This window comes from Acomys minous, assembly GCF_964271855.1.
Source record: "Acomys minous genome assembly, chromosome: 11".
NCBI lineage: Eukaryota > Metazoa > Chordata > Mammalia > Rodentia > Muridae > Acomys > Acomys minous.
In genome coordinates this window covers 78,735,774-78,757,679 of record NC_140492.1, presented here as the reverse complement: position 1 = coordinate 78,757,679, position 21,906 = coordinate 78,735,774, and the positions used below count along the sequence as shown (strand labels likewise).

The window sequence follows — 21,906 nt, the reverse complement described above, 5'->3', positions numbered from 1 at the left end:
TCTTCTTTTTTCCCCCCAAGTTATCTTTCAAGCTCTGAAAGTGTCATATATTGCTGAGCTAGCATTTTTCAAAAAAAGTTTCTAAAACTTTCATGAAATGGCAACTCTTTAGTACTCTATCCTTGATGCTACTACTTTGAAAAAGACGGGTTTATTTGACTGCAGAACTGACCTGTTTTTATTAAAAAATGAAGACATTTTATGATAATATCTTAAAAGATTTTGTGTGTGTGTGTGTGTGTGTGTGTGTGTGTGTGTGTGTGTGTGTGAATGCGTGTGTGTGTGTTTGTATCCCAGGGCAAGTGGTGAAGACCTCTTTAACTCTGATTCCCACAGTCACTGTGGCCATGAGACAGGCAGATCTCTATGAATTCAAGGCCAGTCTGGTCCATGTAGGGCAGTGGAACCTGTGTGCCCTGACACCACCCTTTCTTAGGGGTCCCACCTCAGATACCCATGCATAACAGACATTTCCATTACGATATATAGCAATGGCAAATTACATATATTAAGTAACAGTGGCTATAATTTTATGGTTGGGGGGTCACCATGTGACAAACTGTAGTAAAGAGTCGCAGCGTTAGGAATGTTGTAACCACTGACATAGCGAGTTCCAGGACAGCCAGAGCTATTAGAGCTTGTCTCAGAAGATCCTCTGGTTGTTATGTGCTTAATGTGAATGCACTATAATCCAGAAATACTTTATTGACTCACCTCTAACCAGCTCCAGACAGACTTTTGCACATGGTAACTGCAGCTGCTTGGTGTGGGGACATAGGAACGGTTCAGAGGAGACCGTCAGAAGGGCCGATTGGGGAAATGTTGTTTAAAGCAGGTCTGAAGAAATCCTTTGAAATTCAGAAAACATGTAACTAGCCAAGTGTCAGCTGATTACATGACGGCTTTCCTTTCTGCTGAGCGAGCAGGAAGAAATGGCTTCAGTGACATGACAACAGGCACATGAGAGAGACGCGACTCCGCTGGCCTCAGTGGCAATGATGTTTTTCCTCAAGGTCGACTTGCTAACACTCCTGCATCTCAGTTTCATTTTCCTTCAAAGCACTGATGAATGTCATTTAACTTTTGTCCAGAAGTAAAGCTTGCTAAGGTGCCCTGCGTGCCCCCCACCCCCCAGGAGACCTTTGTAGACATAGGAGGGTCCTCTGTCTTCAGAAAAACCAAGGCACTGTTCGCAGAGGCCTTCCAAAGAGTGAGAGGAGCAATTGTTCTTTCTCAAGGCAGCCTAAGTGCTACGCAGACAGCTTGCTCCCAACTGAAAGTCTTAGAAAAAGTACGCTCACATAAGAGTGTATGTCGTAATTAAAGGTGCCAGGCTTACTAATGCTCCTAATCACTGTATTATGGGGTCTGATAATTTCTATACACACTTTTTAATTCTGTTTTTGGATTTGCCGCTTTTGTGTATCAGGTGACCCAGTGACACTTTTGTCATTGTTTTTCATCCTGCTTTGCAAGAATAAAACAAGTCACCTGACTGATCTGAACTATAGTTTCCTCCTCTATAAAGTGAAGATGAAAGTACATGATTTCTGAACTTTATTTTTATTTAATTTTTTTTTGTTTTGTTTTTGGTGACACAGTCTTTGGTAACTATCCTGGAAGTCACTATCTAGACTAGGTTGACTTAGAACTCACAGATTTCTGCCTGCCTCAGCCTCCTGAGTGCTGGGATTAAAGGCATGCACCGCCACACTCTTTGGATCTGAGCTTTAAAGTGATATAGTTCAGTGGGTAAAGGAGCTTGTAGCCAAGACGGAGGACGTGAGTTCAATTCCTGGAACCCTCATGGTGGAAGGAGAGACCTGACTCTACAAAGTTATCTTTTGACCTTCACTGAGACACTGGGGTGTAAGTCTCATACTTACACGTATGAGCACCATCTGTATACAGTAACTGTGCTGCCCATGCTTTTTCATGGCTCTTCCACACACTTCCACAGTTGTGAGGCTTGTTGGCAGGAGCTACTTTCAGAGTGATTTGCAGGCATGCTTCTCCTACGGCAGTGCCCTCTCTTCTTATAGCTGGGTAGGGCACACAGGCTCAGCTGTCTTTCTCTTAAAGGCTAACCTCCAGAGAGCCTGTAGGACTAGGCGTGGTCTTAGGCACACGTGTTGACATCTCCCCTAGCCTCAGACACATTTCCCTCACTCCTGAGAAGAGTGGTTCCCAGGGTCTCTGCTGCTGACTCTTGTTTGTTTTTAATCAACTTGACACTAGTTGCAGTCATTTGAGAAGAAGGAACCTCTACTGAGAAAATGCTTCTTTTGGCTGTAGGCAAATCTATAATAGGGCATTTTCTTAATTAGTGATTGATGGGGAGAGCCCACTCCATTGTGGGTGGTACCATTTCTGGGCTGGTGGTTCTGGCTTCTATAAGAAAGCAGGCTGAGCAAGCCAGTAAGCAGCACCCCTCCATGGCCTCTGCATCAGCTCCCGCCTCCAGGTTCCTGCCCATTTGTAAGTTCCTGTCCTGATGTCTTTTGATGATAAACTGCTCTAACGAAGCACTTCCCTCTCCAAGTTGTTGTCGGACGTGTGTTTCTTCTCAGCAGTGACTGAGCCACCTGCATACCATCCTCCGTCTTAGAGAGTCCTTCCCAGGGTACCACTACCAACAACATGCCTTCCTCAGAGTGACCACCTCCTATTTTTGAGTTAGCTGCTATTTGAGCATAGTACATCTGATGTTTATCCCTGAGAAGAAGCCAAGCTGGTTGATGAATATGGACCAGATGTGAATTTTGGGCCTCAGGAAGAATGTTTGTAAAGATATTGATAGGCCACACTTTTCCACTCATAAATAATGTCTGTTATACACACACGAACCCTATGTTCATTTTTTTTTATTAAATGCATTTGGTCTTTAATTTTTAATTTGATATAATTTTATCTTTAGAATGTTTTTAGGGGATAGGGTTGGGGAGGGGGCGTGCTCAGCAGGTAATAGCACTGGCTACTTTTCCAAGGGACCTGGATTCCTTTCCCAGCACCCACATGCTGACTCCTAACCATCTGTAATTCTGTTCCAGGTGATCCAGGGCTGTCTTCTGGTCTCTGCTAGACACACACACGGTACACCGACATACATTCATTCAAAACACCCAAACATAAAATAAAAATAAATCTTTAGGAATGTTTCACCACTAAACATTACGAAGGCACTTCACGTGACGTTTATGAGCTGGCGGCATGTAACTTTAAAATCAGGATAAAACTGAAGGTTCCATTAAAATAAAAGTCTAAGATGTATTCAAACTTGGTGAATATACTTAGCAGGCAATTTATGACAAAATAAGATTCATTCATCTTAGTTTATGTGGGCAGTCAGATGGTTGAATTTGATCTGGTGGTCTGGTAATAAGATGTTGGGTTGTGTAGCTGGCTGGTTAGTGTCATTGCTGTGCGTCCTTTAATAGTATCCATTCACCAACTTATAAATTCTCCTGTTTTCTAAAACGCCACTTGTTCTGATGATCAATACTAAGGACTTCACCTAAGGACTTCTTCTTTGTCAACGCTGGCCTTTTTTTTTATCGAGAGTTTGGTGTACAGTGATTCGATTCATTAATGCTCAAACTCCCTCTGTATTTTTTTTCCCTGTTTAGTTTTAAAACTCTCTGTTTCTACATTCCTTTCCTCAGAAGAATTACCTTGCACATGCCCCCTGTGTACCTCAGACCGGGGGAGCTGTGTCACTACCACAGAAGGGATCCAGCTTGCCAAGGAGCTCGGAGCTACATACCTGGAGCTGCACAGCCTCGATGACTTCTACATTGGAAAGTATTTTGGGGGAGTGGTAAGTGGAAAGGCCCGCGTCGTGTGGGGTCGTTCGTCAGGGTGGCACTTTAGCTATTCTCCAGGGCATCCGTTGGAGCGTGATTTGTGTGAACTTTGAAAAGACAATGAGAGATGGCGGCATCGGCTTGATCAGACATTCTTTGTCATCTATTATGATTTTTGGAATCTTTCAAAACCAGTACTCTATTGGTCCTTGTATAAGTCAAAAATCACCTGTTCTTACACAAACCTACACAAGTTCATAGTAATCGTGTGTGTGTGTGTGTGTGTGTGTGTGTGTGTGTGTGTGTGTGTGTATGAACATGTATATATGCGCACATTTATGCCTGCATGTGGGCATATATTCACACTTGCATGTGAAGAAGGCCAGAGGGCCACCTCAGGTGTCTTCAGACACTGTTCCCATTATTTTTTTTAAAGACAGGGCCTCTCACTGGCCTCTATTTGCCAGGTAAGCTGGGCTGGCTGGTCATTGTCCTGCAGAGCTCCACCTGTCTTTCCCACCCTGCTGCTGGCCCCAGAAGCAAGCATGCGTCACCATGCTCGGCACTGTTGGGGTGGTGGTGGTCAGGGGGAGGTAACACAACTGTTGTGTGTAGAGGCCACAGGTCAGTCACGAGTGTTGTTCTTCAGATGCCGTTCGCCTCTTTTACAGAGACAAGGTCTCACTGGCCCAAAGCTTGCCAGTGGCAAAGCTGGCTGGTCAGGGAGCCCCAGGGCTCCCAAAGTCTCTACTTTCCCTGTGCTGAGATAACAAGTACTCAAGACTTTTTATTCCCCACAAGCATTAGGTCTTTGTACTCGCAAAGCAAGGACTTTACTGACTGAACCATCTCTGCACCTTGGTTTAAAATAATCAGTACACAGCGGAGTGAACCTTGTAGCCTAAACCAGTGGGCCCTAAGAGTTCTCTTCATTAGTTGAAAAAAAACCCAACCATTTCTTTTATGCATGGTTTAGCAAGACGTCACAACCAATCTTGCTATAGTTCAAACATGCACGCAGTTCTAAATGCCTTCCCTTTGTGTGGCTCAGGGGACTATGTGCAAGAGGAGACAGAAAGCATGTAAAATGGATGACACCAAGAAGACAGTGCCTAACAAACAGAACAGGAGTGGCACATGTGAACTCACAAAGCATGCACAGCGTGCACAAGGCCTACCCAGGTCTAAGCCAGATGGGGTCCTAGTGCTCTGAGAGGGATGGGGATAAGAGGTCCTGTCCCTACAAGAAGCCATCTCCAATTGACAACCACTTGTAAAGGAAAAATTAGTTTTTCTTCAAGGGAGTCACGCTGAGTATACAAACTACTCTTAAGGCCCTACTCCCAGTAGCAGATGGCCAACAAAAGATGAACTCAGTGGTGTTCTTTTAGTTTTTTGTTTGTTTCAATCACACATTGATTTGTTTGGTCTCTTTTTTCCCCCTCTTATTGATCTTTTGCTTGTAGATTATGTTTTCCAATTTGAGTTTGTGTGTGTGTGTGTGTGTGTGTGTGTGTGTGTGTGTGTTTGTCTCTTTGTGTGTTTCTTGTGCCTTTTTTGTTTGGTAGTTTATTTGCCACACACACACACACACACACACACACACACACACACACACACATATAAAGAGAAAAGATGTGATGTTGGATGGGTAGGGAGGATCCAGGAGGATTTGCCGGGGGAAACATGATTAGAATATACTTTATGAAAATCTTATTTTCAATGAAAAGAAAACCACAGCTGTAGTCAGAAGACCGTTTATGTAGACAGTGTCTTGCCTGGCTTGGCGTACTCACTTGCAGTGATGGTGTGTCTTGTGGTCATTTTAAGTCTCAGCATTCAATACCTAGGCCATAGCTAAAACTAAGACTATAAGGTCTTTGGAGAATACTTGCATCACTTAACAACTTACTCCAAGAAGTAACCCTTCTCAATAGACAAACGTGATAAATGCCAGTGACAGTCAACACCAAAGACAACTGACCTTTGGACTTAACTTACACTTATGTTGAAACATTAAAATCACCATAGATGACGATAGAAATTTCATTCTCTGGAGTTCACTAACCTGACTATAATAAACAAATATAGATGATACTGATTTCTATTAAGCATAAATAAATAAAGTCCAGAATTTTTTTTGTAGTGGATTTGATATGTTTTGACTTGATCAAGAACTGTGCATTTTCAGGAGTTACTTAAGTAATTTATGTGGGGTGGATAGGTGTCATCTTAATGATTTCATTTGAAGGCTGTTTCATGGGTTGGATCTAGTTTCATTTCTGTTGGGATAAGGGTCTCCTGGCTCTATTCCAGCTGCTGGAGCCTGAAATACTTAGGGTCGTTCCTCATCTCTCTCTCTTCTGTGTCCTCCATGTTTCTGTTTCTTCATAATGTTTAATGGCGCAGTTGTAGTGATGGACATGGGACGGACTGAAGATGTGGGCAAGGTTGGGAGACATGGATGCTTCCTTTCTGTTAATGCTTAGTAAGAATCTGAAATAAAACCCAGATGATCTTGATGGTGTGTGTGTGCGCACACACCCATACACACATGTGCATTAATACATTTGCATGTGCCATTGTGCATACATGTGGAGGGTCAGAAGACTATCTTGGTCCCCTGGTTTGAGATAGAACCTCTTGCTCTCACTACTGCATATGCCACACCTGCTGTGCCCGGGAGCTTTGAGGACATCCTCTGTTCACGTCCCATCGTGCTGAGGTGACAGACTCATGTGACACTTCTGGCTGCCCTCGGGGCCCCACGTGTCTGTATCGAGCTCCTCACACTTGGTCAGCAAGTCTCTTGCCTCCACATGTTGAGCTGTCTCCTCGGGTCTCTCTCTAGGCTCGTGATTGTTAAGTGAAATGTTGCGGTAAGAGATTATGGCGTTTGCAAGGACCCAGGTGGAGATGCTGCTGCTGAAGTGAAAGGGCATTTAAAATCTTGTGTTTTAGTCAGGAATGAAGTTTCACGTTATTCTCTTCAGTCCTCAGAAAGAGGATGCCTGCCCATGAGGTGTAGAGAGCCCCACCATCTAGTTGTACCCCTTCCCACAGGTGTAAGTCACGGCATCCAATAGGATGTGACCACCTAGAGCACATAACTCTCCCTTTCTAGAACGACCAGTGCTTTTACAGGTGGCGATTGCCGTTTAGAGTTAAATTAATTGAAATAAGGCGAAAATGAAGTTCAGTCCCTTGAGTATTAGGTACAGGTCACATTTTCGAGTGCTCTGTGGCTTTCTTTGGCACACAGAGCTCTGTTGGACAGTGCTCTGACTAGGCTCCCAGACATAGGACTCAGCTTAGGCGGCCACTGATCTAAAGTCGGTTTCCTGGCCTGTGCAGGCCCACGAGAGGGCGGGCTGCATTGCTGGGACCCTTAGACCTGAGAGATGGCCAAGAGACGCCTAACTGTTTAAAGGGAACCATGGACAGGAGGAGCTGGAGGCTGGGGTATCCCCTCCGTGCAGAGAATTCCTTGAGCATGGGGGTGATAAGTGGGAAGGCAGAGTGGGGTGAAAAGAGGAGAGGTGGTCTTAGGGCCCAAGAGTTAGGAGTCACCTGTGTTGCACGTGTCTCTGAGGAGTTTGATTATTCAAAGCTAAAGCTGCTGAACATGCCTGTGTGATGATAGGTTTCTCGAAACAGGAAGATAGAATATCCTTTTCCCTTCAAACTTTGCTTTTTTGATTAACAATTTAATAATTGCTGTGTGGATGACATCTCTATGTGCTTTTACAACACCCAGACTTGCTGAGTTACTTCACAGGCCTGGAACCAGGTTAGTACCTGTTAAGAATTTTAATTTGTAAAGGATAGCACATTGAAGAGAAACAAGTGCAGTTGCCTAGCTGACAGGAGCATCCATGGCTATATCTGGCCATAGCTATTACTGCCTGGACTGTCACAGTATTAACTAGAGTGGTTCCCACCGAGGAAACTGCTACAGCCATGAAATTACAGTATGTTTGTTGCTTTTTTGAATATTCAAGAAAATAATTTTTCCATAAGTGGGTGTACCTGTGTCGAAACAAAACAAATCAACCCTTCTGAACATAATTTTAATATTAAAAGTGATTTACACTTGTTTGCTAGATTGGTGCTGGCATTGAAAACCATTGGCAGGTGTGATTTTGGAGTACAAATTATCGTGTCAGATGTAACTGTGATGGCCTTCTAATTCTGATTTGGTTCATGTTTTAGTTGGAGTATTTTATGATTCAAGCCTTAAATCAGAAGACGAGTGACAAAATGAAGAAAAGGAAAATGACCAACTCCTTTCACGGAATCAGGCCGCCTCAGCTGGAACAGCCAGGTGTGGATTCATTGAGACAACACAGTGACTAGTCATTCGTCACAGATCTTAGAGCGTGCTCAGGGCCCGGCTGCCATTCAGGGAGCCTGGGACAGGGCGGGGATGGGGGTGGGGCCTTCTCAGCTCCTGCTAGAGCAGAGGGCAGTTCAACCACACTTCTGAGAAATACTCATTCAGAGTTTGAGCCTGTAGACTTTTAGCATGTGGTAAAGAGGAACTGTTGAGATTGAAGACTTGTGTGATAACTTTTGAAGCCATTCAAAAATCTTAATTGGCTATTGTACAGTGAGACATCTAAAAGGCAACCTTGGGACACTTGTGAATTTTTTATTTTTTATTAAGCTCATTTTACTTTAACCATCCACTGGAATCCTTCAGCCAGAAAACAGAAATGGGAACAAGAACACTCTTCTTGGTCCTTAGAATTCCTTAACCTTTAGTTTATTTTTCAAAGCCCTGATGTCTTCTAAAACTCATTTAGACACTTACTCGATAATACTCGTCACTGTCCCTCAAAGTTTCTGGATGCTTTTCCAGCCAGTATACTAGAACGCATGCCAAGCCCTCCCCCGACCCCCGCCAGCAAGGGCAGGGCCCGAGTCTGGAGGCCTCTGGCCACAAGATACCTACCTCTTTCATTAACTCCAGAAATACTATTTTCTCTGCATTCACAAAATGTGGGGGGAAATCTAATCTAGGGAGTAATTCCTAGAAAGAGATGAAACAGAGGTTTGTGTAAGTGTATAGCTCTGAGGGCAGAGGCATCCCTGTGTAAGTGTATAGCTCTGAGGGCAGAGGCATCCCTGTGTAAGTGTATAGCTCCGAGGGCAGAGGCATCCCTATGTGAGTGTGACAGCTGTGAGGGCAGAGGCATCCCTGTGTGAGTGTGACAGCTGTGAGGGCAGAGGCATCCCTGTGTGAGTGTGACAGCTGTGAGGGCAGAGGCATCCCTGTGTGAATGTGACAGCTGTGAGGGCAGAGGCATCCCTGTGTGAGTGTGACAGCTGTGAGGGCAGAGGCATCCCTATGTGAGTGCTACAGCTGTGAGGGCAGAGGCATCCCTGTGTGAGTGTGACAGCTGTGAGGGCAGAGGCATCCCTGTGTGAGTGTGACAGCTGTGAGGGCAAAGGCATCCCTGTGTGAGTGTGACAGCTGTGAGGGCAGAGGCATCCCTGTGTGAGTGTGACAGCTGTGAGGGCAGAGGCATCCCTGTGTGAGTGTGACAGCTGTGAGGGCAGAGGCATCCCTGTGTGAGTGTGACAGCTGTGGGGGCAGAGGCATCCCTGTGTGAGTGTTACAGCTGTGGGGGCAGAGGCATCCCTGTGTGAGTGTGACAGCTGTGAGGGCAGAGGCATCCCTGTGTGAGTGTGACAGCTGTGAGGGCAGAGGCATCCCTATGTGAGTGTGACAGCAGTGAGGGCAGAGGCATCCCTGTGTGAGTGTGACAGCTGTGAGGGCAGAGGCATCCCTGTGTGAGTGTGACAGCTGTGAGGGCAGAGGCATCCCTGTGTGAATGTGACAGCTGTGAGGGCAGAGGCATCCCTGTGTGAGTGTGACAGCTGTGAGGGCAGAGGCATCCCTATGTGAGTGCTACAGCTGTGAGGGCAGAGGCATCCCTGTGTGAGTGTGACAGCTGTGAGGGCAGAGGCATCCCTATGTGAGTGTGACAGCTGTGAGGGCAGAGGCATCCCTGTGTGAGTGTGACAGCTGTGAGGGCAGAGGCATCCCTATGTGAGTGTGACAGCTGTGAGGGCAGAGGCATCCCTGTGTGAGTGCTACAGCTGTGAGGGCAGAGGCATCCCTGTGTGAGTGTGACAGCTGTGAGGGCAGAGGCATCCCTATGTGAGTGTGACAGCTGTGAGGGCAGAGGCATCCCTATGTGAGTGTGACAGCTGTGAGGGCAGAGGCATCCCTATGTGAGTGTGACAGCTGTGAGGGCAGAGGCATCCCTGTGTGAGTGCTACAGCTGTGAGGGCAGAGGCATCCCTATGTGAGTGTGACAGCTGTGAGGGCAGAGGCATCCCTGTGTGAGTGTGACAGCTGTGAGGGCAGAGGCATCCCTGTGTGAGTGTGACAGCTGTGAGGGCAGAGGCATCCCTGTGTGAGTGTGACAGCTGTGAGGGCAGAGGCATCCCTGTGTGAGTGCTACAGCTCTGAAGGGGTAGGAGGGCACGCAGCACAACAAACCTAATGCTAGAGAGGGGTTGCCTCTGCTTAGGCAAGAAGTAGCCAGTGAAATTTTAATATGAGTTGAAGATTAGATGAAATTGTAGGGTTATTGTTAATTTCTTAACCTATTATGATGAATAGGTCAAGGTTAAGAGATAATGTGAAATATTTTCAGAGCCACAGTGGCCTGATGCCTGCAGCTGGCTCTTAAGGAATTCAGCTGCTGTGTGTGTGTATTTGTTTATATCTGTGTTTGTCTTAGTGTCTGGAGATAAGGTGCTATGACAACGTTCATAACTGCAGGATGAAGTTAAGGGTGTGTGTGCTCACTGTTATCATTTGTGCAACTGAGTATAAATATAAACATTAAATTACACTCATCATTATTGGCATTTTGCATCATCATCATCATCATCATCATCATTATTATTATTATTATTTCTACTATTAGTTAATAGAATAATTAGGTACTTTTCATCATATGTTGGCTGTAGTTCACTGTGATAATGTTACTGTATTTTGTGAAGAAGTGTAAGAGATATGTTTGAAAGCCCCGGGTACAAAGAAATGATGAGTAGCTGCCACATTGTATATATGCACTGAATAATCAGTGTGTATTCCATAAACGTGAAGTATTCCTATTTGTCAAAAAGAAAAAGACCTCTAAAGTAGGCACTGAAAAGCTATTTGTTGCATGAATATAAATATAAACCAAGAAAATGCAAATTGCAATTGAGGAATCATTTCCACTTTATAAAAGTTCAGATAAGTAAAATGTGGTAAATTCTGGGGCCTTAAATACTTTCAAGGTTAGAAAAGACCAACTAGTGTAGACGGCTAGTGGATCTGACTGACCCAGAGGAGGGAACATCGTCATCTCTCAGTGGAATCAAGCATCCCACACCCTGAATCCCACCCTCTGCCGACGGTTCTTCATCGAGGGACTGCGTAACATACAGGGTATATTGTATATATAGGGTGGTATATTGTATATATAGGGCAATACACGGGGCATATTGTACATATAGGGTAATATTCAGAGTATATTGTATATATAGGGTGATACACAGGTATGTTGTATATATACTGGGTAATATACAGGGTATATTGTATATATAGGGTAATCCACAGGGTATATTATATATATAGGGTAATACACAGAGTATGTTGTATATATACTGGGTAATATTCAGGGTATATTGTATATACAATGTACAAGGTCCCAGCAGTGTCAGCAGATACAGCCTGTGCATTCAGTTTAGAGAGCCGTGGGCCAAGTACTAAGTAAAATCCCAGCCAGCATGAGTGCTTCCTCAGTGTCTCTGGGGCTGACTTATTGTCATGATTAGTCCTGGGCTCTGGGAACACATGGCATTCAGGCTGTTAGTATGTAGGTCCTGTGAGGGTCCCTGCCAGGAAGGGAAGGTGGGCTCGGGGCTCAGTGCAGGGAGCTTGGCCTGCAAAGCTGCTTATCAGGGCCACAGACCTGCTTCCAGGCTTTGTTTAGCATAAAGGGTTTCTGTGGCTAAAGGAATTAACTCCCCTCACTTAGATCATAGCATGCCGTGCTCTGGCAACCTTTCCCTTGTGGCTCTCTGGGCTCGCCGGCTAGAGGCCAGACATCTTACAGTTAAGTTGCGGAGGGAGGACATGACCTGTGGATATCCTGGGCTGATAGAAAGGTCTTCTGCCTTTGATAGGAGCAAACTAGTCATGGCAAATCTAAGGTAATGTCCTCTCTAGGAACCCATGGGTCGCACGCAACACCCTGGCTAAGGTATCCTGAGCGGAAAGAAGTGTTTGCTGGTTGGTGACGTAGATTATTTTACTAGAAAGAAAAAAAAAAAGACTAGGATCAAAGTTAAATTGTTAATGTGATTTCAGACAATTAGAGTAGTTAGAGTCGAATTTTCTGGAGACCCGGGAACATGCAGACCCTGAGCGGCTTGACCCTATTGCAGAAGCTCTGCCGATGTGAGAAGAAGCTCTTCAGAACCTAGTTGGTTTTTTTTAATCTGGTAGAAAAATAATGATGTCTCCCAAGCCTCACTAAAGTGCTGTTCTGGGGGAAATGTTTTGAGACACACAGATAATGAGAAATGTTATTTTATTGCTCGTACCAGGAGATTTTTATTTTCACTACAAAGTATAAAATCGTATTCACATGTGTTCTGTAAAATGCGCTTCAGTAATCTCTGATGAACCAGCTTATACATGCTTAGAATAAGCTGTACAAAATCACTGATTTGTAGGTTAAAAATGGGCAAGTATTTGGTACTATATAGGAGCTCAACTCGTTTTTAAAGAACACCCATTTTTAATTATTGACCCTGTAGTCTTAAGAAAAATGGGTTATTATTTAACTTTTCCATCCAAAACAGAAAAGATGCCCGTCTTGAAGGCTGAAGCATCGCACTACCACTCCGACTTGAACAACCTCCTCTTCTGCTGCCAGTGTGTGGATGTGGTGTTCTACCACCCCGAAGTGACAGGCGTTGTGGAGGCTCACAAGATCGTTCTCTGTGCCGTAAGCCACGTTTTCATGCTGCTTTTCAATGTGAAGAGCCCTACCGACATCCAGGATTCCAGTATCATCCGAACCACCCAGGATCTTTTTGCCATAAACAGAGATGCTGTGTTTCCCGGTGCTAGCCAGGAATCTCCCAGCAACCCACCGCTGCGAGTCATAGTTAAAGATGCTCTCTTCTGCTCCTGTTTATCAGACATTCTGCGCTTCATTTACTCAGGTACCTTGTGGAGTGCTCTGGTCCCTTACACTCTAGTAAGCCTTTTGGATGAAGATGCCTGTGTCTGTGAGAGTTTTGGGTAGTTTTACATGTTTCTTATCCCCTGACATCTGAGGTGATGCTTACCCATGAAGAGTTTGCTTTTTATGTAGAAATACCCAAGTGTTTCATCTTCATGTCAAATTTATTTGCCTTAAGGAAAACAAATGGCAGAATCCCATAGCATACAACTTGCTGTTAGCCGTCTTTAACTGTACAGTCCAATACATTTAGACAGACTTTTACAGTACAATTACCATTTTCATTCATCTTTGTAATTCTTTATTTTGAAATTCGAAGGTCTGTCCCGTTAAATGGTAACTTCTTCAAGCCCCTGGTAGCTGCTTCGCTCTCCACAGCTGTGATTTGACTACTCCGTGTGCCTGCATGAATACAGTCAGCGTGCTTGAGATTTGGGGACTGGATTGTTTCACTTAGGAAAGGATCTTCAGGGTTCATCTATGATGTCATTTCTTAATGCTTTGGAAAGAGGAAGGCAGTTGTTAGGAAAATTAAAAACAGAATTGCCACATAGTATAGCAATTTATTTCTGGGTATATACCTGAAATAATTAAAAGCAAAGTGTCAGAAAGAGTCACGCAACCATGCCTTAGATATCATAGCTAAAATGGTGACTGTGATCCAGAAGCCATCAGTGGATTAGTGAGCAAACTAACCCTGATATATGTATGCGGTAGATAATTTCTCACCTCTAAAAAAATCAAGATGTCTTTTTTTTTCTATTTGAATTATGGTTAGGTCATATAATAAGTTAAACCTTAGTTATGGGTTTTTTAAAGAAGATGGAGTTGTTTTTTGTTGGAAATGTGGGAATAATGTTGTGACGGCTTAGTGGTTTGGAAAATTCACAAGTTCCCGTGGGGCACGCTGCCTTCAGCTTGGCAGGTGTGCATACATTTCAGTGGCCTTGGAGATCAGGTGCAAGTAGCTAGGGACATCGAATAACTAGTTAATGACTTCTATTAATTCTATAGATTTTAATGTTTGAGCTTAGATTCTCCCAGCTCAGAATTCAGTACTAATTCTAGAAGACCCCAAAGTGTTTGCATGTTAAGAAAAATGTTTGCCATGACATGTCTGAGGAACTGTGAAGGATGTGTTTGCATTTTCACTGATTTTTTTTTAAAGATTTATTATGTCTATAGTATTCCTCCTACACACCAGAAGCAGGCACTAGATCTCAGTGTAGATGGTTGTGAGCCACCATGTGGTTGCTGGGAATTGAACTCAGGACCTTTGGGAGAACGGGCAGTGCTCTTACCCTGTGAGCCATCTCTTCAGCCCCTAATGAATACTTTTTTTTTCTTCTTGGAGACAGGGTCTCTGTGTAGCCTGTCCTAGACTTGCTTTATAGACCAAGTTGGCCTCGAGCTCACCATGATCCGCCTGCCTCTGCCTCCCGAGTGCTGGGATTAAAGACGTGTGCCACCACGCCCGGCTGTATTTAAATTTTCAATAGTTTTCCCGTTGAAATGCAGGAAGGCACATGAGCACTCTGCGTCATTTATGCTGTCTTTAATATGAGAGCTGTAAAGCAGGTCCACACACCCAGAGGCTGAACCTGCCGGGCATCCTCCCAGGGAAGATGCTCTTTTACATGGTAAAGTCAAGCAATACACAGAGATGGGGGTGGGGAGGAAATGCAGGACGGTGGGCAAAAGGGGGAAAGAAAAGATTCTCCCCGAACCTTGCCCATTCCCGTCAGTTACCTGTGACAGCTGGATTCTCTCAGCTACAGTTAGAAAGAGGTTTTACTCACGTATACAGATGCTCTGGTAAATGTGTAATCCGCTGTCCTCTGGGGACCATACGTGCGCGTGCATCAACAGGACTTGGAGCGCAGAGGGGGAGATGAGGCCATCGGGGCCCGTGGGAACCAATCCTGTCACACTTAGGAGCTGTGATTCCTTCCTCAGCGTGACCAGGCTGGGCCTTTGAATGCTCCTGTGTGGTGGTGGGGGAGGGGCAGCGGGCAGTAGAGTGGGTAAGACAAGAACTCAGTGAGGAAGCTCCCATCGGTCAGGCGCACAGCTACAGTGTGGCCTTTTAGCGTTAGACTAGCGCTTTTAACGTCCTGGAGTTGAGGTCACCTGGAGAATCCCGTGCGTGTGCAGGATCTGATGGTGTGGCCGGGGTGGGGTGCAACGTGAGCTATTTTTTCCTCCATGCTCCAAGTGATGTTTCATACTCTAAGGACAGCTGGGTGTCCCACCCACGGGCGGTGGTGAATTGAGAGGCTGGGCTGGGAAGCCGGCTGGGAACTGACGGAAAGTGCAAGGCTATCGAATCCAGAGCTGTGTAGCTTTCTCCTCTTGTTGTTCTGTCCTGTCTCGGCCCAAAGATGGAGAGTGGATCTTAGCAGATGAGTAGAAGTTTAGGGAGCAAGGAAATGGGGTGCTTGGGCACAGCAGAGGCGGTGGAGGCTGTAGGGAAAGAGAGCTAGCTTCTTAGCCAGTTCAGAGCTTTTGTACTTGGGCTCTGGTCTCCTGTGTGCCAACCAGCAGGAGGTGGAGGAGGGTTTGACCTTGACCTGGAGTATAAGGAGCCTGATGCGTGTCTGGCACTGTACGTTCTTACTAATTCTTTAATTATGTGCAAATGAGACATCTGAATTGAACGGAAATAAGCTTAAGTTCTGTCTTAAAAGATACTAAAGCTATCACTGCACAGTTTTAAAAATGCATGCTTATTACAAGAAAAAAAAACCCACACAAAACAGAATGTCTGACTATCACTGCTGTTTTCTGTAATAGATTCTCACTGGCTAATAGATTAGTACTTCAAAAATACTCATTTTTACTAAATGAAACAAAACCCTAAGGTCTACTTTATTTTTTTTTTTTATGGAGTCTCCAATAAGGACTTAAAAGTTTCGTTAAAACATTTTCAAATCTCGGCACAGAACACAGCTCTCAAGGCCCGGGCTTGTGCAGCGGTTGCTTCACAGTCCACAGGTCACAGGGTGTGTCGGGGGACCGTGGAGGACGTGAGCCATGGCTTGTCAGTCAGGCAAGAACAGAACTCCGTGGCACAGCTTGTTTAGGAATATTTGTCCTGAGCAAACAGGAGCTAAAACCCTACAATAAACATACCTTCTGCCCTTAAAAGAAAAGTCAACCAGGCCACTGAGGGTACTTTTAAAATAAACAATTCTTTTTAAGTAACAGGCTTGTCTTTTGCCTGGAGAAATTGGATTGTGTGGATGTTTAGGTTGATACTTAGAAGGCACCTATTTCATAGACTGGTTAGCATTTTATACTCAGATATAAGCCTTCAAGTTTGTTTTCTTCTGAAAGGTTTTGAGTAACTAGATATAGTCCACGTGTGTCTGGTTTATATATGTTAACGTTCCACTGCATAAAAGGAACAACATGTAATGTGTTAGTGTTTTATAACCAAGGCCTGAGGACAAGGACTAACGGCAGAGTGAGCTCTGTAGTTTCTGAGTCCAGGAAGTTATCCTGAAACTACACACACTTGTAACATTCTTATAACACTTGGTAATTAAAGGCTTGTAAGTTCCCGAGTCAAATGATCTCGGATAGTTAGAAATTGAAACATTCTGTGAGAGACCCAAGAAGGTAGCTTCTAAGCTGGACCTGTCAAGATGGCCCAGAATTCCACATCACTCACTGAAAGGCAGATGAGCATGTGGCCCGAGCTTCGGGCTTAGTTTGCGTGCTGTGCATTCTTGGAATTATTCTGCAGCCTGCTCTCTTCTGTACAACAGGAAACAGCACAGGATATCCGAGTGCACTTTGCTCCTCAACAGGCTAGGTAAATTACCTAAGTGCTGGAGAAATTATCCCTAGAAAACCCCAGTGATCAGTGCAAAGTGAGTAGCTGCTGCAGCTCCTGCCACATGACACCGAGCCTATTGTTGACGATGCTGTACACAGAGACCTTGTTCAGTTCAATTGTTAAACATTTGCACCACAGAAAAGATGCCCTAAGCCAGAGGGTTATTGGTTTATAGCAGTTAAAGTGTCTATGATAACGTGACTAGCCTTTCTAGTTACGCAAACAGCCCACTTGTTAGTGCTCTCAGGAGGTTGACCTACTTTCATTCTTCGTCATTGGCTCTTGGTGAGTCTGTTTTCAAACAGCCAAGTGGCCCCACGAGTTTGCCTGTTGATTTAGGTTAGTTGATGTTTGCTTGCTTTTTAGATAATCCTTTGAATGGAGCTATTATGTAGATGTTCTTTGGTTAATACAACTTTACTTTTGTTAGGTGGATGCAAGTTTTGCCTAACAATGGCAAAGGTCAATACAGAGACTGTAACCGTGTTCTCCTTCAGTTCAAATGAGTGGAGACAAAAAGAGAAAATACACCTGTTGTAGGCTGTGTGCTACTAACTGGGTATTGATCACGTCTGGGATTTTTAAAGTGAGAACATGGTCCATCAACAATAGCATTAGGGTACATTAGGGGGTCTGCGAGGCTTTAAAACATGTCAGTGTCTGGGACCTGGCTCCAGAAATTCTAATTTAGAAAAATGAGGTTACCTCTTATGTATCTTGTAAACTAATTCTCTTCAGGTCAATATAATACACAGGTAGGATGGAGAATCAATCTGGGCTCCATTAGTTTCTAAGGTATTTGATACACTTGCCTTTTTTTTCTGTTTTAGTGTATGAGGTTTATTGCACAGTGGCTGGGGGGGAGGTAGCAGAAAAGTTAGTTACAAACGCAATGCACAATCTCTTGTCACTCTAGTCATTCTAGGCATTAGCAGATGGACATGGGGCTAAGCATATAGCTCTCTGAGGTGTTGGTGTCTGGGCTTGGTGTGCTGGAGTCTCCCAGCCGCAGCCTACTGCTTAGCAGTGTAAAAGGCTGTTCCATGACGCTCTGGCCTTGGGTGTCCACAGACACCTTGGTCTATAGGCCTCAGAGGATACTGCCCAGCACTGACAGAGTGCACCCAGTGAGCCTGTGGTGAGGAGATTAAGAGGCTACAGTAAGGAAGATGTGTTCAAATGCACCAGGATTTAGCAAGGACAAAGAATGGATCTTCCAAACACTTTTGGGAAAAAAACTTACAAATACTTTCCCTTTTTGGTTTTTTGAGACAGGGTTTTTCTGTGTAGTCTTGGCTATCCTGAACTCACTTTGTAGACCAGGCTGGCCTGGAACTCACAGAGACCCGTCTGCCTCTACCTCCCCAAGTGCTAGGATTACAAGCATGAGCCACCACGCCCAGCTTTACAAACACTTTTAGGGAAAGACTTTTGGCACCCTCTCCTGATAGTGTCAATGACCAGGGCATGGGGCATCACGAATCACTTTTGAATGCAGAGATCCTGGCATTTTTTTATATAGACCTTTTGTGAAAGCGTGCACAGGAAGTTTCCTGGAAAGATGATCCAAAGAACGTGACAGATTGTGAAAAGAATATGTGTGCCCTGATGAAAATCACTCACATAAAAGAGGAAAAGAGAGGGGAGACAGTTCTTAGAGACTACACATCCTTCTGGTATGTGAAAGGGAAAGTGGCCTAGCAGGGAAGTGAGAATAAAGGGTTGTCATCAGCAGAAGGAGGCAGTGGTGTGCTGGAGTCACGCTGGCACCTGTGTGGGTAAGGCCAATCCCAGGGTCTGGGTTACCATGTCGTTAGCTCGGATCCTCCCCTGCTGTGAGCGTTTATACAATAGAAATGGTAAATGTTGCTGAAGGGGAGGTGAGAACGTGGAAGCTGTCCAGGATTGCTGAGTGCCTGCACTGGAGAGATGGCTCAGTGGTCAAGAACACTTGCAGAGGACCCAGGTTCCCTTCCCAGGACCCACATGGCTGCTAACAACTGACAGTAACTCCAGTTCTAGGGTATCTAGCGCCCTCTTTGGTCTCCTGAGGTGTGGTACACTTACATGGATGCAGTCAAATATTTATACACATACAAATAAGCCAATCTTGGGGCTGGGGAGATGGCTTAGCAGTTAAGAGCACTGGCTGCTCTTGCAGAGGACCTGGGTTCAATTCCCAGCACCCACATGGCAGCTCACAACTGACTGTAACTACAGTTGCAGGGGATTCACCCCCCTCCTTCCCTCAGACATACATGCAGGCAGAACACCAAATCGTGTAAAATAAAAATAAATAAAAATTTAAAAATAAACCAATCTTTAAAAAAAAATTAACAAGCAAGTGCCAAGAGCCCCGAGCTTCTGGGCTCCAGAGCTCTGGGATCAGGTCCTTCTGGTCAGTGTTGGTTCCCACTGGTAGAAGCTGACTTCAGTGACCTCAGCTCATTGGCTTAAATTGTGAATTATATACTCTGCTCAAGCCTTAGTCTCATACGGGATGGGGGGTTGCATCTTCAGAGTGGTGGGTGTAGGCAGGGATAGACTAGGAAAGAAAATTAAGAGCAGATAGCAAAAGGTCTTGATTCCCCACCCAGCAGCAGGGGAATAGGTGACTCTCTTGAAGTCACACCATAGTGAAAGGCAGAGATAGCATTGGAGTGAGAGCCTCATTACTGTACCTGTGTGCGGCACAATGCTTTGGTTGTATTTTTAGGAGTTGGAACCTCCTGTGCATTATGGGGTGGATGAGGGCAATCCCTTGTATGGTGGTTTGAATACAAATGGCCCCATAGGCTCATATATTTGAATGCTTAGTCACGAAGGGGTAGAAGTGTTTGAAAGGATTAGAAGGATTAAGAGTTATGGCCTTGGAGAGATGGCTCAGTGGTTAAGAGCACTGCCTGCTCTTCCAAAGGACCCAGGGTTCAATTCCCAGCACCCACATGGCAGCTCACAACTGTCTGTAACTCCAAGATCTGACACTCTCATATTAAGGCACATTAAAATTAAATAAAATATTAATTAAAAAAAAAGAGTTATGGCCTTGTTGGAAGAAGTATGTCACTGGGAATGGGATTTGAGGCTTCAAAAGTCTAGGCCCAGGCTCTCCTTTGCTTACCTGACTGCAGATCAGGATGTAGCTCTCAGCCACTTCTCCAGCAACCACCTGCTATGTTCCCCGCCACGATGCTAATGGACTAAACCTCTGAAACTGTAAGCCAGCCCCAGTTAGCTGCTTTCTTTTTTATAAGAGTTGCCTTGGTCCTGGTGTCTCTTCACAGCAGTAGAACTGTGGCTAAAACACTTTGGAACATCATGAGCACTCATCCTACTTTTGAAAACTTAGCTGGAATAATAGGATAGATCTCACGGATGGAAGATCATCGGGGAGGCTGCTTAGGAGATCGAGCCCTGCAGGCCACGTGAGAGGAGGGCCGGGGTAAAGGTTGCCTTTGGCTGACCATAAAATGGAATTAGAGAAAGGAAGGAGGCTTATAGACGGGGAGGCCAGAGTGAAGGAGCCCAGAAGAGTACCCCTGAAGTTGGCAGGATGGAGACAGAGTTCAGGAGGAGACCAGGCAGCTGGTGTTGTTGCACTGGCTGGATCACAGATCATCAGAGCCACCTCACTGCCTTCCTGAGTCAGCTCTGCAGAGTTTCAGGCCAGGCATCCCACTCTGAGCCGGACGGTGCACAAGGCCTTCTGAATCCATTGCTTCTGCCGTGTGGCTCTCCAGACCAGTGATATGCTTTTGCTGTCCACTAGTGATGATGTCATTCAACCTTGGGAACGGCCATACCAACCTTCATCCTGGGAGCAAATAAACAACTTGCCAGATTGCTTTTCACAGAAACTTACTCCTCCTAGCCAAGGCTGCTAAATCACTAAGCTGAACATCTGCTTCAAACTTGGCGGCTGTCAGGGAAGAAGACAGTTTAGAGCAGCGGTTCTCAGTCTTTCTAATGCTGTGACCCTTTAATACAGCTCCTCATGTTGTGGTGACCCCCCAGTCCGTATAATTACTTTTGTTCCTACTTCAAACCTGTAATTTTACTACTGTTATAAATTGTAGTGTAAATATCTGTGTTTTCTGCTGATCTGTGAGTTCTGTGAGAGGGGTTGGTCCACCCAAAGGGGTCTCAACCCACAAGTTGAGAACCACTGGTTTAGGGGAAGGTAAACTGACTTGTTAAGCACACACTTCAATAGACGTGTTTGCTATAGAAAAATTAAAATACTGAGGAAGGGAGCGTTGACAGTCTAGAAAGAGACCAGCTTTTCATAGGTCTTTCTCATACAGGAAAATCTGACTAATTCCTTTCAGGTGCTTTTCAGTGGGACGAGCTGGAAGAAGATGTCAGGAGGAAGTTGAAGGATTCAGGGGACGTTTCCGATGTCATCGAGAAAGTTAAATGCATTTTGAAGACACCAGGAAAGGTAACTTAATTTGACTCTGAATTATAACTGGGTTATTTTGATTACTGTAACATTGAGTCACTAGCAAAGTTAAATAATTCATAAATATAAATGTTTTCCCTCTGTATGTGTTTCTGTTTTAAATATTTAAACAGAAACATATGTATTTCTTACTAAGATTTAAATTTATGTGAGGATTAAAATATGTGTGAGTCATGTCTTTGAAATGTTCATTTGTGAATTCTGCCATCGGAACTCCCCACTAGAGCCCTGTGAACAGAGACCAGCCTGCCTCTGCATTCCTGAGTGCTGGGACTAAAGGCGTGCCCCTCTGTCCACCCCCTCTGTCCCCCCCTTGCCCAGCCACCCCCCCAACCCCCCCCCACCCGGCGCCTGGCCCAAGTTAGGAATGAAAGGCCACCTGGCTCCTGCACCTACAGCTGGCTCCTGCACCTGCAGCTGGCTCCTGCACCTGCAGCTGGGCCTCCAGGAGGGACACTTTGTCACATGACATATTTTAAATCCAAATTGCTTTGGGAAGTAGGGTTGCTCCTGTGTGAACTTTTTTTTTTTTGAAGAGTT

The 21,906-nt window shown here is 44.9% G+C and overlaps 1 protein-coding gene across 1 annotated transcript in view; it reads left to right on the top strand.

The window, feature by feature from the left end:
- RHOBTB3 (Rho related BTB domain containing 3) overlaps positions 1-21,906 on the top strand; it is a 61,312-nt gene that overhangs the window by 11,727 nt on the left and 27,679 nt on the right. Inside the window, exons 4-7 of the mRNA XM_084801784.1 lie at positions 3,663-3,817; positions 8,016-8,127; positions 12,678-13,043; positions 21,233-21,345. Coding sequence (XP_084657910.1) covers positions 3,663-3,817; positions 8,016-8,127; positions 12,678-13,043; positions 21,233-21,345 — 746 coding nt within the window. The remainder of the gene's footprint in view (positions 1-3,662; positions 3,818-8,015; positions 8,128-12,677; positions 13,044-21,232; positions 21,346-21,906) is intronic.